Here is a 19258-nt window from a genome sequence, read left to right as displayed (position 1 = left end):
GTGCACTGACCAGTCGCCAGAAACTAACCTGGCTCGCTGTGGGGGACCAGAGGATCGGTTTGTCCTGTCTGGTAGAAGCATCGGGTAAGTTAAACATTTTTTTGTTCAGTTCAGTTAAAGAGGAACTCCAGTGAACATTTTACTGTTGGCAGGTGATGAAGCTGCTGCATGGTTTTTGGCAGTTGGGCGCGAAATGTCGCACTGGGTGCGATCAAAACGTCGCACCGGGTGCGCCTAAACCGTCGCAGTTTTAATCGCACCCGGTGCAACGTTTCAAGCGCTAAACTTTGCGTGCGATCAATAAAAGCTTTGGGCGTGCTAACTGCTTAGTACTGTAGTTAGCATGCACAAAGCTTTTAGACGTGCTAACTGAGTTAGCACCCTTTTGTGAATCGAGCCCCTTGTTGGATATGCTATCATCTTTGCGCTCCCCGCCGTGTATAAGCACGGCCATACTGCATTTTAGCTAGTATGATCGCACTTGTGCAGTAAGTAAGCTGAAGCTGCTTGGTGCTCCTGCGCAGGCATGGCTATACTCCTGCAGATGCCGTATGACCATGCTCGTGCACAGAGGGGAGCAAGGTCGCAAGTTTTCAGAGGGTCCTGGGCAGCGGTGGTGGTCCCGAGGAGGATGTGGAAAGACTGGTGGATCCAGAGACTTCCCTCTTCTTAGGTAAGTATATAAGTGTGTATTTATTTATATATATATATATATATATATATATATATATATATATAACACTTGCATAGCGCTATTCTCCTATCGTCTATTGGAGTCAAAGCACTTTAAGAGCAGCAATCACTTTGGAGACGGACAGTGGGCCACCGTGAAGCATCCTTCCTGTAAGGATGGTGAAACTTTCTAGAGGCATTGAACAGGAGAAAGGTGTGAGAATGAGATTTTAAAAAGGTAGTCTATATCAGCAGTCAATGCTGTGATATCTGAAGATAAGTAATCTGTCCACCTTTTAACCTTTATTAAAAATGTGTTCTTTAGAGACCGCGATGGGAACGAAGATTCAAGCACAGGACAACAGTGATTCTGACTACATCAAGGCCATCTATGAGTATGTATAAGCCTGTAAATGACTGCATTCACGCAGATGAGATAGGATTATCTTAAAGACTTAAAACCAAATGGTCTGTTTTGATATTAGCAAAATGCACACATAAATCAAGTATAGACAAACCTGCCTAACTATTTGCAGTGAAGTAAAATCATATAGAAATTTTTAAAAGCATTTAACAAGAACTATGGTGCGCTCTTAAGAAATTTGCAGACACCAAGGGGTCAGGGGCGTAACTATAGGGGAGCAGCCCCTACGATCGCAGAGGGGCCCAGAGCTGTGGGGGGCCACAAACTACAAACCTTACTTTCCTCTAATACAAGAGACTATACGTTAGATCAGGTGTGTTTGTGGCTACCTTCCTTCTATACAGGGGACTATCCTGTAGATCAGGTGTGTTTGTGGCTACCTTCCTTCTATACAGGGGACTAGCCTGTAGATCAGGTGTTTTTGTGGCTACCTTTCTTCTATACAGGGTACTAGCCTGTAGATCAGGTGTTTTTGTGGCTACCTTACTTCTATACAGGGGACTAGCCTGTAGATCAGGTGTTTTTGTGGCTACCTTTCTTCTATACAGGGGACTAGCCTGTAGATCAGGTGTTTTTGTGGCGACCTTCCTTCTATACAGGGGACTAGCCTGTAGATCAGGTGTTTTTGTGCCTACCTTCCTTCTATACAGGGGACTAGCCTGTAGATCAGGTGTTTTTGTGGCGACCTTCCTTCTATACAGGGGACTAGCCTGTAGATCAGGTGTTTTTGTGGCTACCTTTCTTCTATACAGGGGACTATCCTGTAGATCAGGTGTTTTTGTGGCTACCTTCCTTCTATACAGGGGACTAGCCTGTAGATCAGGTGTGTTTGTGGCTACACTTGTTATGCATATGAAGATCATGATGGCCACACTTGCACGATGGGCCCCTAGGCTGTGAAGGGCATCAAGGGAAGGCAAAAGGAAGGGGTGTGGAAATTGGGTGGGCGACCCATGAATTGTAGTTACGCCACTGCTAGGCTTACTAGAGCTGATCCTACCCACGGAAAGTGATCCTTGGTAAACAGCATCTTTCATACAGGGGTACATGCTGTAATAATGTTGGGTGACACTGAAATAACCTGAATGTGTATTACATGGCCAAATGCACATGGACATAAACACCAAAGCCACAAGCCATCAGTCCTTAGAGAAAATACAATTTCAGATCCCTTGATCAGCAATTGTATGGAGTTGGTCTCTCCTTTTCCCTTATGCACTTGTAACAGCTTTCGGGGCTCTTTCACACCAGAGCTGATTTCGGGCGTTTTGACGCAAAGCCAATAGCTTGCGTTTTCTAAGGTAAAAAGAAAGTCCAAAGACTTTCATTTTACCTTTCACATCTAACTCTGCTTTTTGGTGTGTTGTGGTTCGACACACTCAGAAGCTTTTAATCGTCCAGCGCCGGTATTTTCCCATCGGTTGAATTAGAACTACCAGCGCTAATCAGCATTGCACCGCAACTTCCCGATGTCACATAACGCATGCACAAAATCGGGTTCATGCACGCGATACCTAATGTGAACGAGCCCTCAGTCTTCTGACAAGGCTTTGGATTAGACCAGTGATGGCTAACTGTGGCACTTCTGCTGTGACAAAACTACAAATCCCATCATGCCTCATCCTCCCCAAGTTATGCTTAGAGCTGTCAGACTATTGCAGTGCCTCATGGGACTTGTAGTTCCACCACAGCTGGAGTGCCAAGGTTGGCTGTCACTGGACTAGACTCCGGATTATGCCTGTGCAGATTTCCATCCCCTTGAACTGCACTATACTGATCTTGGCCAGTGAACTTGACTTGTATATGGCATTCAGACATCTAATGCATGTGGCTTCAGGCATGAACTCTGCAGCTCTGCCAACCTCCATACAACAGTCAGATATTTAGGAGCATTGTTAGTGCACTGGAGCACAGCTAGGCTGTTTTCCATCTAAAACTGTTTCCACACAGTTCTTTAGAATTCTATTGTATGCTAATACTACTATTATAACATTCAAAATTTGCTCTACTGGGATTAAAGAGCTCGCACTGTGAAAAATAGGCAAAGATATTTATTCCTTCGCCCCAAACTTTAACATTTTGCAAGCATGCCGGTAACATTCTCTAGCTTTCTGGCAAACCCCAATTGTATATCAGACTGCTGTGATTTCCTGGCTGAAGGACTTCCAGAGAATTCAATACACAGCAGCAGGCTTTTCATATCTCCCTGCAACATACAGCATTACTATACACTGGTTAGACCGGTCCAGCTTGCTCTTGAGCTCGGGTCCTCATTATACATCTCCATAAGTTACAGATGGCTTTTCTCACCCACAGTGCTGCTGCAAGGCAGACATTGATAGTTTTGCCTAGGCTGCATACTTTGAAGGAGTCTACAGGAAAGCTTTTTTTTTTGTTACAGACAGTATTTACTGTGCAACGTTAGCAATTTGTATATGCACACTTACAATGTGGATACTTTGTATATGGTCAGAAACCAGTAATTACCTGCACAAGGCAAGAGGGTTTGCTATCCATTTGCAATCCCTGGTAAAAGATTGCAGCCCTCATATTTGTTTTATTGATACAGTAGGATTGCTGACAGGTTTGTAAAATGACGGTTGTGTCATTTCAGTCCCATACCAGCATCCACAGTGAGATTTACCTTCTAATAAACTCAGGCTGTCCTGGATTTATGCAAAAAAGACTCTTGCTGTGGATGATGCATGCAGATGCTCTTATGCCACCACTGCATTATAAATATCTCAGCAGCCCTGAGTAGGTTTCAATATAATCCTGGTGGGATTGGAAAACTGTAAGCACATAACAGCAGACATCTAATAACCAATAGGAGGCTAGGCTCAAAGAAGTTATTAAGGGTGGCAGAGGCGCCCTGTTAAAAACAGAGCTTCCATGGGCAGCAATATTCAAAGGTGTGATTAGCAGCAATAAACGGCTATAAACTGGGTGCTCAGGTAGCCACTTATAGCTGCTACTTACCATTTATAGCCACTTATTACCGCTATTTATAGCTGCAACGTACTGTTTATAGATGCTAATCGCGTCTTTTAACATTGCAGTTTATAGTGAGGTTTTTAAGTGTTAGGAGAGTGAGTGTGTGTGTGTGTGTGTGTGTGTGTGTGTGTGTGGGGGGGGGGGGGGGGTGGTAGTCCTTAGAGGTTAAGGTTAGGCACCACAGAAGGTTAAGGTTGGGCACTGGGGCGGGGAGAAATTAAGGTTAAGTACCAATACGGGGGTTAAGGTTAGGCACCTCCAGGACGTAACAGCACAAAAATGTGAATGCCACCATAGGCCATAATTTGAATTAAGGCTATAGCTACGCTCAGACAGTAATTTGGATGCCGTCAAGGGACCACAGAACAGGGTAGTAATCCTGTGCCTGAGTGAGTTTCATGCAGGAGCTGCTGCAGATCTCTCTGAGGTATGTTTTTCTTCTTGTTTTTAGGGTCTAAAAGCTTTTGAAAAAATTGCTCGGCTTTTAGACCCTAAATCTGGAAATAATCTTAACGCCAGGGAGGTTAAAAACAGCATAATTCGTCTGCCAGCTACTTTCCCCTAAGTTCATGGCAGCCTGGAGGGGGAATAGTAATTAATGCCGCCTGGACTTTTGCAGGAGCAGGGTGAGTCAATTTTCGCCTTCACCCTGTGTCCAAATTTTCCGGTGCTGTTTTTCTCTGTACACCCATCAGGGGATTACCAATATTTTACTATCGGAATTTAGTAGTAACTTGTAATTCTATTAGCAGCTGTCTAGCTGAATCGCTCATGGTTTTTCTACTGAAAATGCCTGGAGATCTCTGGAGATGTCTTAGTAAATCAGGCCCACAGAGTCTCTCCTTTTTTTTTTTTAAATAAATAATACAGGATGATAAATCATATATGCTGTAAGAACATGAATGGGTGCCCTGGTAAGGTGTCCCAAAGCATGTTTCTCACGATGGAGAGTTTGTATTTACGTTTAAAAATAACAGAACGATAACATGACCTGTGTGACTTACCCTGATGTAATTCTATTTTTATCAGGATGAGTGACATAATACACCGTCGTCAGAAGATGCCCTGGTTATGGCCAGATTTTGTCTACTCACGTCTACAAGTTGGAAAGACTCATGATAAGAACTTGAAAATCCTCCACGCATTCACTGACAAAGTAAGTGATCTCTTTGATGTTTGTAAGCAGTCATTGGGATGGGGTTTTCTTGGGTACCCCAAGGCCAAGGCAGGAAAAAAGGGCGCAGGAGCCCTTACAGAAAAAATGTAAATTTTTTCCCCTAAGCATTTTTTTATACACTTTCATTATTATTATTATTTATTATTTATATAGCGCCAACATCTTCCGCAGAGCTGTACAGAATATAAATAATTGTCTTGTCACTTAACTGTCCCTCAGAGGGCTCACAATCTAACCCCTACCATAGTCTTATGTCCATGTATGTATCGTGTAGTGTATGTATTGTAGTCTAGGGCCAATTTAGGGGGAAGCCAATTAACTTACCTGAATGTTAAGAGAAAACCCTCACAGACACAGGGAGAACATACAAACTCCTTGCAGATAGTTCCCTGACTGGGATGCGACCCTCGGGCAGCCGGTAGTCTGAAACTAGCCTGAATTAGCATTGCAGATAGCTTTCTTTTTCATTTGGCAAAAAATTATATTTTTTTACACACAATCAAAGCCAAAACTTTTTATGTACAGGTAGAAGTAATTTTAAGTAATATCCCATTAAATGACTAAGTTGTGCCTGAGTTTGGGCTTTAGCAAAATGCCAGGAAAAGCCAGTGAAGTGGTTTTCCACCTGTTTCAAGATCTGGGTTTACTGAGAATCTTCTGTTTGTGTTTTTTATTCTCAGACTATTTTAGAAAGAGCTGAAGAACTGAAAAAAGAAGCAGCTGATTCCGACAGACAAGAGGAGTCAAATAAAACCAAAAAACGCAGTGCCTTCTTAGATATGCTTCTAAAAGCAAGGGATGAAGCTGGAAACGCTTTGAGCTACATGGACATCCGTGAAGAAGTGGATACATTTATGTTCGAGGTATGTTAGTTACCTCAGTGTTAAAGTGGTAGGTAACTGTCTCCATATTTGGTAGTTAGGCCCAGTTCACACTTGCGTTGAAGTGGCAAATGGATCCGTGAAAACAGATCTGATCACCAGTTGATCGGATCTGTCTTCACTCAGTTTCCGTTCCGCTGCTTCCGTTACATTTCTCCCCCCCCCCCCCCCAGACCCCACCCCCAAAGTGTATTTTTCTCTTTAGAACGGTCTGTTTTTTTCACTAGTGTGAAAAAACTTTCCATTTTCTCATTGCCCCCAATGCAGTGCTTCAGCTTCCGTTCCGCTGGGCTCAGCGATCTGGAAAAATTGCTGCAGAACCAAAGTTGCGGTCCGTACAGATCACGCGGAACGGATCAGTTTGAATGGACGGATGTGAACGGATCCATAGGTTAACATTCAATCCATTTCCATCCGTTACGATCCGTTCCCTTTCGATCCGAGAACGGACCGTTTTTTTACTCTAATGTGAACCGGGCTAAAGGCTATGTAGTATACAGCTTTACTACATCTGTAGTGCATGCCGCTCTTACTAATGAAGCTGTACTGTACACTTGGGCAGACACTGTCCGGGGATCCGTAATGTAAGTCGGTCGATATCGAACACCATTGCCACTGCACCCCCGATTGAGAACTTTCAACTGAGATTATTCCAGCATTTCTGATCGATCCTTTAGACTGATTTTGACTGGATATCGATCCAAAGATTGATTGAGCGGCCATGTTGCGGCATTATATTTTTTCCTGGAGTACTGCTTTAAAGAGACTCCGTAACAAAAATTGCATCCTGTTTTTTATCATCCTACAAGTTCCAAAAGCTATTCTAATGTGTTCTGGCTTACTGCAGCACTTTGTACTATCACAGTCTCTGTAATAAATCAATGTATCTTTCCCCTGTCAGACTTGTCAGCCTGTGTCTGGAAGGCTGCCAAGTTCTTCAGTGTTGTGGTTCTGCTATGAACTCCCCCCTCAGGGGGGAAAAAAACACACAAATGATCTCTTGAGATTCAAAAGGAAGGCTGTATACAGCCTGCTTGTGTATGGATGTATTTTCTATGTGTGGACATGCTGTACATCAACCTACTTCCTGTTTTGGTGGCCATTTTGTTTGTTTATAAACAAACTTTTTAAAACTGTTTTTAACCACTTTTAATGCGGCGGGGAGCGGTGAAATTGTGACAGAGGGGAATAGGAGATGTCCCCTAACACACTGGTATGTTTACTTTTGTGCGATTTTAACAATACAGATTCTCTTTAATGTTTTCATTTAATATATTTATCTATAAAGGTTCTCTCACCCTTTTGGGTTTTTAATTTTGTAACATATTTATTCATATGAATCCTGTCACTGTTATTATCAGTTGTGTACTTTGTACCGATTCTGTATTTTGTACCAACTTTGTATTTTGTATATTGTTGTATATCATTGTCCGCATTATCTTGTACTCCATGTTAGTTTCTTACTTTTTACAGCGCCACAGAATATGTTAGCGCTTTATAAAGCAATAATAATAATAACAATAAAAGTATGTATATATTTCAGGGTCATGATACGACTGCTGCTGCCCTTAACTGGTCAATGTTTTTGCTGGGATCTCACCCAGAAGTCCAAGCAAAGGTGCATCAAGAGCTGGATGAAGTTTTCGGTAAGTCTTGTTCTACTAAAGGTACTACTGGCAATTTTAAAGACATTATTATTTTAACAGAAGCTTTATAGCCAAACATATTTTTTAATAAGTTTGCAAAGTCGTTCATGGGAACATATTTTTTTTTTTAATAGAGCAATCGTAATTTTTTTTTTTTTACTTTGACCCATTTTTCCTACAGACTTTCCTGTACTGTGTGTTTTTAGTTAAAAGTTTAAATACTATATGTTACCTTGTCTCTGCCTTGTACAACACAGAGCAGTGTATGCACTAAACTGCAGCAAGCAGAATAATGTGAATAAAGTCTTACCACTCGATGAGTATAGCAGAATATACTCTAGAATAATATAATGCATTACACTAATATTTAGCTAATCATTTGTGTGCCGGAAATAGCCCTTAGTAGAAAATTGGTAAAATTACCAATATTCTACTATTAGACAGTGGTAGTTCCTATAGTAAAATATTAGTAAATGTACTGATATGTTTCTAATGCTAACCCTTTACCCACACGAGCCTTCCCTGTACCAATGTCTAACCCTAACCGCCCCCCCCCCCCCCTTAAGGATGCTTAACCCTAACCAACCCCCACCCCCTCACCCACCCATGCCTAAGCCTAGACAACACCCCCACCTGTGTAGGTGTTATGGCACCGCCGGTAAGCTGGGTGCAGGGTGAGCCGAATGACAGCTCACCCTGCTTCCACTCAAATCCCCGGTGGCGCTAAATACTATTACCCCTCAGAGGGAGGTGTAATTCAGGGTCTAGCGATCGCTGGAACCCCGAATTACTGTTGCGCAGGGCCTTACAGCATAGCAGTAGGGCTATGACAGCGCTCAGCTTCGGCGTCACAGGCTGGAAGTATTAGAGGCAGTGAAAACAAAACCAGAAATCTTTCTGCACAGGTAACAGTACAGGGAGGCCTCTGTTTAGATCAGTTTGTATGATTGCATTGTATATGCAAGAAAATGATTTATGTTTGCCTAACACAAATCACATTGTAGATCAGATTATACAGGGGAGATCTAAGGGCTCATTTTCACTAGGAGCCGCGGCTGTTCCCGATTCGGCTGCGTGCTGCATAAATCTGCAGCATATTGTCGCGGGGGGATCTGCATGGAAAGCCACAGGATAGATGGGCAGTGTTTCCCCACCACACTCATATATGGGAAATGCAGCAGATTTTGGCGTAGTGAAAATAGACCACAGGGCTGATCTATGTAGAGTATGAAAATCAGAGACTCTGTGCTAAATGTCAGATTGTACATTACTTGCTCTGACAACTGTCAGGGATGCAGAGTGCCTGGCATAGGTCAAGGCTGGGTAACTCTTCTCATGTCCATCTCTCCAAAGTTCTCCTCCAAACCGCTACAGATTTTACAGATAATTGAATATTACTTTAAATTGTGTGATATGCAGGGGTGTAGCTTAGGAACTTTGGGCCCCAGTGCATTTTATACATAATAATTCATATGGCTTCACAAAACCTGCCAAGGACATTCACAGTATACGGGGTGTAAGCAGAGGATGGGGGCAGTTTGTTAATGATTACCACTATGTAAAGCATATATAAAAGTGCCCAGTACCAGCATAGCACCATTAAAGAGCTAATACTGCAGTTTAGGGAGGACCCTTAGTGGGCCCCTCTGGTCCAAGGGCCCCGGTGTGGTCCCAACCTCTGCATCCCCTATTGCTAAGAATTTGTGACGCACGGTTTTGTATACCAGTTTATAAAGAATGGTAATAAGAAAGAACTACCGGTATATTATGGTAGCAGAACACTATTTACGTGCATGTCAGGATTTTAGAAGTATGCAGTATGAATACTTGAGGCATATTTACTGATTTGTTATGTTGCTTTTGCAGGCCAGTCTGACCGACCAGTGACAATGGAAGATCTGAAGACGTTGCGCTACTTAGAAGCAGTTGTGAAGGAAGCACTCCGCATTTACCCTTCTGTTCCTTTCTTTGCCAGAACCATTACTGAAGACTGCATGATCCGTAAGACTTCCTGATCTTATATCAATCATACTTGTCATTTGTTAAAAAATAATCTGTGTGTTGACTTACAAAGCAATAACAAGAAGGATCCATAAAGGACATCCGAGGTGAAAATAAACTGATGAGAAAAACAATTGTATCTATCCTCCTCCTAAATTTTTTTTTTTTTTTAGATTTCTCACAGTTTTTTTTTTATATTTAAATCTAGTTTTAAAGTTTATACTGTTTCATTGTGTCTGCTCAATGACACCTTCATTGAAGTATGCTAGAGCTCAAATCTATTATTGATCCGTTTTATCTCTTTCCTGCTCTCTGAAGCCATTTACTGCCAGGAAAGTGTTTTATGGCTGCAATTCCTTATCAGTGAGGGTTATGCTATAGTCTAACCCGGTCCTGACCCGGACAGAAAGTGTCACTTGCAAACTTGATTAACTTTTTCAGGCAGAGAAAGAAAAAGAGGAACACAGACTAGTTATTTGTGTGCTTGGCACTGTACATACACACGTCTATCTCATAATGTCACCTCGGTTGTCCTTTAAAAAAGGGAACTGCTGAAAGTGACAACACTTATAATGCAGCTTGTTTTTGCTGGTGGGTCATGCAGTGCTTGATGGCACCCATTTAGTAATTCGGTAAAACTGACCACCCACCAGCAAACACTGGCCTGCTCTGACTAATGATTGATCACAGTCTAATTGCAACGTTATGCAATAGAGATTTCCTGCTGTCACTGTTTACCTTTCGACTAGTTCAACCCTTCATGTTGTTTAAAGGTTTTCAGTCAATTTTGGATAAAATTGAATGAACCTAAAATACAGGGTTATATTAAACAGAAATATTTAATAAAAGCATAAATACTGTTTCTTACCCTGAACAGCTTGTCTTCTGTTTTCATCAGCCACATGTCAATCCTGCAGTTTAACTCAGCAACTTAAGGTGCCCATACATCTAGCGATGTATGGGCAGATTGACCAGGAAAATCTAATCCGAGAGAGATCTGTTGGCTGCCCATACACCACAGACCGATTCCTGATCAATCTCAACATAAAATCTCTCAGATATATCGGCCTTGCGACGCTGCGTGCCTAGCCACCCCCCAAATGTAGATGTACCCCCCAGTGCTTGTTCGGTGTGAAATCTCATCTCGCCCGCTGCCCCATCTCCCCGCCTTGTCTGCCGTCGCACCGAGCGCCACAAGGTGGTGGTGCATGTCCCATGTGGTGCTCGTTTGATGCCACACATGCACCACGTGTGATGCCACACCATGTGGTGGTGCATGTACCACGTGGTGCGCCTGTGATGTCACACAAGCACCACGTGTGATGCCACACCATGTGGTGGCGCTCGGTGCAACGGCAGACAGGAGGCCGGGAGTTGCAGGAGTGGGAAAGGTGAGATTTCACACCGCATGAGCACTGGGGAGACATTTACATGTGTTTATTGGTTATTGCGATATCATATGTTGTTACCGCCACACACTCAATTGAGCAATTGCGACCAAGATCTTTTCAATTTCATCAAAATGGATAAAAATTGGTGCCACACCAAGCATGCCAGATCGATAATTCAATCGATTTTGGGTCAAAATCAGTCGATTTTGTTGTTAGGACATGGAAAGAATTGGCCGCAAAATTGGTATATGTATGGTCACCTTTAATAGTTGAATCAAAGCTGAAGTTGAAAATAAGACAGCATGAGTCATCAGAGGGGGTGAGAACTGAGCTCTCAAGCATCATCAGGCTTGAGTGACCTGCAGGATTTTCATAATCACAGTATCTATACTTTTAGGATATTTCTGTTTCAGGATGTAAAAGTGGATTCATATGCATGGATACACTACAGGGCCACTTTGGACCTGAACTCTTGCACAGAACAGAAGGAAAACATAGGGAAATGCACACTGTATGTATTTAGCCTGTCTATTTCTCCTTCATCTGTATCTAATCACAAGTTGTAATTTGATCTCTCCCCTGGGTCAGCTGACTGTCACAGCAGATAAGCTTATTTGAAAGCACATGATGTTAACAATATGTCTGCTTCCATGAAAGCAGAAAGTAGACACACTGCAGATTTATTGCAGGATTTGTATTGGCTATAACAAAGAAATGTTTTTCTTTAAAGGTTATTATGCTGTTGCTTACGCACAGCAGAAATTCTCAGCTCAGATCTGCTTTAAACAGTCAGCTGGACTCATGACTCATCACTCACTTCTTAGACATATCTTTTCATGTAGTTATAAAACAGTCTCCAACAGGTTACATGATTAAATGCAGCCATTCAGTTACATACATTTAACAATTCATTTTCCTGGGCACTTTGTGATTATTGGAAGTTAGCTGATTGTTGTAGCTCTGTTATGGAGGTGAGGAACTCTATTCTGCTGATGTCCATGGCAGGCAGAGGAGATACTGGAGGCCTGTCACTAGTATACACTGTCACACAGGGGCTATGCCACCCTCTGGTGGTAAAAAAAGGAAAAACAAAGCTAAAAAAGATGTGCTTTAGCAGAATAATTGTACTTTTATAAACATCCCATTTGCACTAATGGTGCAGAAATAGAACATTTATGGATGCAGTGCTTAAATTATATAGTCTGCTTTCAGAAAACATTTAGTTCAGGGGGTTATTTAATAGACTCATTATGTAATGTGTGTTTTTTGTTTTTGTTTTGGTGCATGAGAAATAGTTAAAACTGAGCTGGTCCCCTGAGGTGCAGATTAAGAGTGATAGCATGGCAGACAAAGGGTTAATTAAATATCTCTCTCTTCAGACAGAATAAATGAACTTTCAAGTCAATGAGATTGGGGCATTGACTTACCCGAGTCATAATACAGACATAAGGCAGAGAATCTGATCATTTCATACTTGACACGTTTTTGTAATGTCCACGGAGCCCAATAAAGTTATTGTCCAGTTTTCTAAGTATGTATGTATGTGTTTTTTCCCTGCAGGAGGTTTCCATGTGCCTAAAGGAGTGAATGTAGTGATTGTGCCTTTTGCCCTGCATCGGGATCCTGAGCATTTCCCAGAGCCAGAGGAATTTAGACCAGAGCGCTTTCTCCCAGAGAATTCAAGTGGACGAAACCCTTATGCCTACATACCTTTCTCTGCTGGTCTCAGGAATTGCATAGGTAAGCCAAGGACAACATATTACTAGCAGTTTTATAAGGTTAGCCATACACACAGACCTGAAATCAAGTTAGGGTCCATTTCCACCGCCAGCAAATCACTGCATTTATCCATGTGCGAATTAAGACGGAGAAATGCATTCAACCGATTTGCATGCGGGGAAAAATTGGATGGGCCCATTTCTGCAGACAAACCCATAACCTGATTGGCTTTATGCCAGTCACAGGGAACTGACCCACTTGAAAAAGAATCATAGAAAATAAGTTAAAATGGCCTATCAATAACTGAACTCAGCTCCCTTAATACTCAGGGGTGGATCATGGATGCCATATACTGGTATTATTTATCCACACCAGCCTTTTTCTATAATTTTTATTTCCATAAGGTATATACATTTTGCAAAAGTCATTAAGAATCTGAGTGAAAGGTATACATTTACTTTCCGTGTCCTTTCCCTGTAATTTACTATCCCAGTCTTCCAGACTTAGTAAGTCTCTGAGCTTCTTTAAACTGGCTTTTCTAAAATAGTTTTACGGTAGTTGTCCTCCTGCGTACATGTCTGTTAAAGAGGAACTGTAACGACAAAACGTCCCCTGGGGGGTACTCACCTCGGGTGGGGGAAGCCTCAGGATCCTAATGAGGCTTCCCACGCTGTCCTGCGTCTCTCGGGGGTCTCGCTGCAGCCCTCCGTACAGCCGTGACGTAATATTTACCTTCCTGGCTCCTGCGCAGGCGCTCTGACGGCTGTCGGCTCCGAAGTAGGCGGAAATACCCGATCGCCGTCGGGCCCGCTCTACTGCGCAGGCGCAAGTCTCCGGCGCCTGCGCAGTAGAGCGGACCCGACGGAGATCGGGTATTTCCGTCTATTTCCGAGCCGAATGCAGCCACAGCGCCCCCGCTGGAGCCAGCAAAGGTAAATATTGGAATTACAGTCGGGCCTGTCGCCGGCTGTTCAGAGGGCTGCAGCGAGACCCCCGTGGGACGCAGGATGGCGTGGGAAGCCTCATTAGGATCCGGAGGCTTCCCCCACCCGAGGTGAGTACCCCCCAGGGGATCTTTTTAAAGTTACAGAGTCTCTTTAAGTCGCAGGTCAAATGTTATCATATTATGGTCACTGTTTCTCAACTGTTCTCGGACTTGCACATTGCATATATTCTCTGTTCTGTTTGAAATGACCAAATCAAACAGCATCTCCCCTGCTTGGTTTAGTTACCATCTATGACAGGCAATGGTCTTGTAATATTGATAAAATTCTGCACTTTTACTAGAGGAAGTTTTTTCAATATCCCAGTTGATGTTTCAAGTTTGCTTGCAGCTTTTTTAATCTGCTGCAGTAATTGTATATCTTTCATGTAATTTATTTGCAGAAGTTGGCAATTGACAATCCTTGCTTCTGGCATGAACACTTGCCTATACAGATTCCACACCGTCGCAGTCTTCTGCCTTGCCTTCCTTCATAACTGGAGACAAGGAGGATTTAACAAACATATAGAAACCCTCCTCCTTTTTTATTTGGTCTGTCTTTCCTAAAGACACTGTAACCCTCCAAATTTACCATCGTATCATAGCTAGCATCCATTCACATTTCTGTTATATCTACAATATCATAGTCTTTATCTCTCATCAGCAACTCAAGTTCATCCATTTTATTTGAAATGCTTCTAGCATTGGTTACCATACATTTGATGTTATTACCATCACACGTCACTTTTTTGTAACTCTTGCTGAAGCAGTAGAAGGTTCAATCATCTCTTTATGGTTAGTAACCTCCTTACTCTTTGAGCTCCCATACCACCCACTCCAGCCCCTGTAATCCCAGGTTTCCATTGTCTATCTACTCTGGCTAGTTCCCGTATACTTTCTAGACCCTCCCTCCTCCCCCAGGCCCTAGTTTAAAATATCCTCCAATCTTCTAACCATCTTCTCCCCCCAGCAGAACTGCATTGTATTGCACTCTCCCCATATAGGTGCAGACCGCCCCTACTGTAGAGTCTGTAGCCGAATGAGAAGCCTTCCCAGTACTCCATGAACCCAAAACCTTACTTTTTGAACCAACTTCTCAGCCACTTATTCAACTACCTCAGCTCCTGCTGCCTTTCTGGTAAAGCATGTGGCACTGGCAGTTTTTCAGAAAATACCACCTTGGAGATCCTTGCCTTGAGTTTCTTGTCTAGTTTCCTGAAATCATTCATTAGGAACTTCCACTAAATTTGTCATTGACAACATGTACCATGACAGCTGGGTCCTCTCCAGCCCCACCCATCAACTATCGTCAATGCCATCCACCACATGCCAGATTTCCTTCCATTAGTGGGTCTGAATGGTCATTTCCAATGTGATCGAATCTGGCGATCAATTGTCTGGATAATTGTATTGTTAATGGCCACCTTTAGCGATTCAAGTTGGTTTGGTATGTCACATGCCTATCCCGTTTTGCTTAGGCTGCTCAATTGAGGAAGTTAAATGGCTATGTGCAGTGTGGGAAGTGGAGGCAGAAAATGGGTTAAAGGCTGGATGGTTGTGTAGCCATGCTGAAAATGTTTTTTTGTATATTATTTATGCCTCATCTTTAGCTCTCTCCATCACCTACAAGGCACCCTAATAGCTGCATTCAACACAGCTTCATGCATGTGCAACAATGTTCTCTCTCTCTCTGTTCTTCAAGAACAATTTCCAGTTAAAATGCACGATTGGGCTATGCTGGTTAATTGAAATGCATTTTAATTCCAGGCCAACGATTTGCACTTATGGAAGAAAAAGTTGTCCTGTCGACTATCCTGAGGAATTTTACAGTAAAAGCAAACCAAAAGCGAGAAGAGCTCCGCCTGGTGGGAGAACTGATTCTACGGCCAGAGTCTGGCATTTGGGTTGAGCTGCAGCACAGGACCCCCAACACTGAAGTCCAAGCCTCATGAAACTGTTTCACTGTGTGAACTTTATACCTCCAAAGTGTTTAATTGTTTTTAATTGTATATAAATTATTCTGTGTGCTTAATAATACCTACAAATAAAAAAAGAACAGACACTTAATATTTTGTTAATGGTATATATTTTACTGACAGGTTCAGTTTACTAATACCTTATCACCTCCCAAGTTAGCCATTGCAAGTTGATTCTGAAATGACCACACACTTACATAATAAAAAGAATAATAAATTATCATTCCGAATGAACCTCTTCTTCACTTTACCCACTTACCCTAGCCGTCTAAAAATGCTTATTAATGATACAATCTTAAGTATACCAAATCTTTGTAGTAGAAAAGGTCAACTGAGTGAATATACTTTGAATGGATACTGTAGGTAGTCCTTCAAATTACATCAGCGTGGTAAGATTGTACAATCAAGATTGTATCATTAATGGGTACCTTTAATCTATCCCAGGCTCTTACTGTTAAAGAGAACCCGAGGCGGGGTTCTGGGAATGAAATCCCCATACAGAGGCTGGGTCTGTCTATAGAGCCCAGCCTCTGTTGCTATATAGATCACTCCTAAGCCTCCCCTGCGCTCTGTAATCCCCCCATAACTCACAGCCGCGCTGTGCGGCTGTGTTTACATCTCCTCTGTCACTGTCCTGCAGCGTCCCTTCCCTCCAATCAGCGGCGAGGGAAGGGACGTGGGCGGGGACCGGAGCGATGCAGGAGGCAGGGAGCGGCGAGACTGACAGAGGAGAGGTAAACACAGCGTGCTCGGACAAGCTGCGTGTCAGCAGCGCGACTGTGTTTTATGGGGGGATTACAGAGCGCAGGGGGGGCTTAGGGGCGATCTATATAGCAACAGAGGCTGGGCTCTATAGACAGACCCAGCCTCTGTATGGGGATTTTATTCTCAGAACCCCGCCTCGGGTTCTCTTTCACCCGGGCAGTTACTGAACTAACAGTCAACTTATGTCATCTCAAGTTCCGGCTGTACAATAGTCGAAGGCCAGTTCCAGATTTAAGTACTTTAATGCAATAAACTATATTTACAATGATGCACTGGAATACATTGTGCTGAAATTAACTGGTTCCCATTTTAAACATGTACAGTAAAGCCCCTGCTTTCTAGAACTCAGGCATCCAACAGTCTCAACCAACAGACATGCCTAAGGGGAAAATGGGGTTGAAACCGCTGCTGCTACGCATATCTACGCTACTTGTGCACCAAGGGAGTAGATATGCCTATTTGTTTATTTACCTGTCCGCTGGCAATCGCTGGTGCGCTTCCATTTGTTTCCACTGCATCTCGCCGGTCCATGATCGGTGAATGGGAACAGATGTTCCCAAAGCCGATCACAGTGCCTGTAATGAATGGAAGACGGCACCAGAGAGATGCCGGTATTCATTCACAAAATGAAAGTAAAAGAACACGTACACGATGCGGCATCTAGTGGCCAAAAGCTAAAAATACACCAACATACACACTATTATGTATACAAATAAATATATTTTTATTAGTTTTTAACCACTTTTACCCTACCCCATAGTTACCAAAATAAAACAATTGTAAAAAAAAAAAAAAAGACATAATTTAAAAAAAAGTTACCTTAGGGACTTTTTAAATGTGTAAATAATAATAATAATGTGTCATGAGAATATATTACTGCACTTATTTTGCAAATAAAGGCTTGTAATTATTGATATTGTTTAAAAAAAACCTCTAAATGGAAAAAAATACACCTTTATTTCCAAATAAGATGCATTGTACCAGGGACATAATTTAAATGCTGTAATAACCAGGACAAATGGGCATATAAAAAGTGTGGGTTTTATCTACAATAGACATTTCATTTGAAAACTATGATGGCTGAAAATGAAGAATTTATTTTTTTGCATTTTTTTCTTATTATTCTTTTTAAAATGCATACAAAATAAAATAATTCTTAAAAAAGTACCACCCAAAGAAAGCCTAATTTGTGGCGAAAAAAAAAACAATTTGTGGCTGATGAATGGAAAGAATGTGATGTGAAAATTGCTTTAGTTTTTAAAGAGAAACTCCAACCTAGAATTGAACTTTATCCCAATCAGTAGCTGATACCCCCTTTTACATGAGAAATATAATGCTTTTCACAAACAGACCATCAGGGGGCGCTGTATGACTGATTTTGTGCTGAAAACCCTCCCACAAGAAGCTCTGGGACCGCGGTACTCTGGGAAAACTGCCACAATGTAATAATGTTCAGAGACAGGAAATAGCTGTTTACAGCTGTCTCTAACAGCCAAAACAGCTAGCAGCAGCTACATATCCTGCCCACAGTAAAAATGTCACCATGTAATACATTTCAGAATGTGAAAAGATTTTACAATGAGCAAACACTGACTAAAACATTTATACATAATTATGGTAAAAAAGGAAGCACTTTTTTTACTACATTATTTTCACTGGAGTTCCTCTTTAAGGGGAAAAAACTGTGGTTGGGAAGTGGTTAAAAAACTGAGACTAGTGTAATTACATGAATTTTACTTCCCTGGGGCTTCCTCCAGCCCCACGAAGACCGCCGGCCCTGTCGCCGTCCTTCCTGGCCGCTTCATTCTTCTGTTCTGAGCTCTTTTAGATTGCTTAGTTGCGCTGTTCTGCCCATGCACAACTCGAGAGTGCGCCCCCTCTCATTTGCTCTCCCGCAGGCGGGAGCGTTCTGCACCTTCCCAGTACCACTGCAGAGGTGCAGAACACTTCCAGCCATGGGAGCTTCACGGGGGGTGCATGCAAAGAAGAGCATGACTGGCTGCAACTGTCCAAAGTAACAGAGCTAAGAATGGGAGAATGGAGCAGCTGGGAAGGATGGAGATAAAGCCCAAGGTGCTCATGAGGCTGAAGGAAGGAAATATAACTTATGCAATTTTGAAAAGTGTTGTGCACCAGAAATGACTTACAAAACCTCCAGGCGCACTACACTTCTACTGCTACTTTGCTGCCTTGGGTCACATGCAAGCTTCAGGAGTCGTACTCAGAGGAAGCAGCAATGCAACTGCGAGCTGCAGGAAGTGTAAAAACCAGCGCTCAGATATTTTGTAAGTTGCTTCTGCTGTATACTGCTCTGCATGGGGGAAGATTAGAGTTATTTAAAATAGGACAGAGCATTCAATAAAATGTGTTTTCCCACTTTTTATTAGTTCCCAAAGTGCAGTTTCTCTGCTCTAAAAGCAGCCATTGTGTTTTATTTATAGCTGCTGTATTTATATATTAATATATATCTAGTGATCATTTCTCAGATGTCTGCTTCTCAGCCCAGTGCAGTTCTGTTTCAGCATCTGCTGGATGTAAACCGATTGTAGCAACAGATGAATGTAATCAAAGATAATGTTATCAACTCTTCGGATGTGGTCAGAAGCTCTCAGGAGCTTTCCACTGAAGTA

The 19258-nt window shown here is 42.4% G+C and overlaps 1 protein-coding gene across 1 annotated transcript in view; it reads left to right on the top strand.

The window, feature by feature from the left end:
* The window catches only part of LOC137567350 (cytochrome P450 4V2-like), a 42189-nt gene extending 26235 nt beyond the window's left edge, over positions 1-15954 (top strand). The window contains exons 5-11 of the mRNA XM_068278665.1: positions 998-1067; positions 5120-5246; positions 5948-6130; positions 7692-7794; positions 9661-9795; positions 12747-12926; positions 15655-15954. Coding sequence (XP_068134766.1) covers positions 998-1067; positions 5120-5246; positions 5948-6130; positions 7692-7794; positions 9661-9795; positions 12747-12926; positions 15655-15839 — 983 coding nt within the window. The 3' untranslated portion in view covers positions 15840-15954. The remainder of the gene's footprint in view (positions 1-997; positions 1068-5119; positions 5247-5947; positions 6131-7691; positions 7795-9660; positions 9796-12746; positions 12927-15654) is intronic.
* The last annotated feature ends 3304 nt before the right edge of the window (positions 15955-19258 follow it).

The sequence above is a fragment of the Hyperolius riggenbachi genome, chromosome 1 (genome assembly GCF_040937935.1).
Source record: "Hyperolius riggenbachi isolate aHypRig1 chromosome 1, aHypRig1.pri, whole genome shotgun sequence".
Classification (NCBI taxonomy): domain Eukaryota; kingdom Metazoa; phylum Chordata; class Amphibia; order Anura; family Hyperoliidae; genus Hyperolius; species Hyperolius riggenbachi.
Note: the sequence above shows the minus strand (reverse complement) of the source record. Positions and strands in the feature narration are given on the sequence as shown.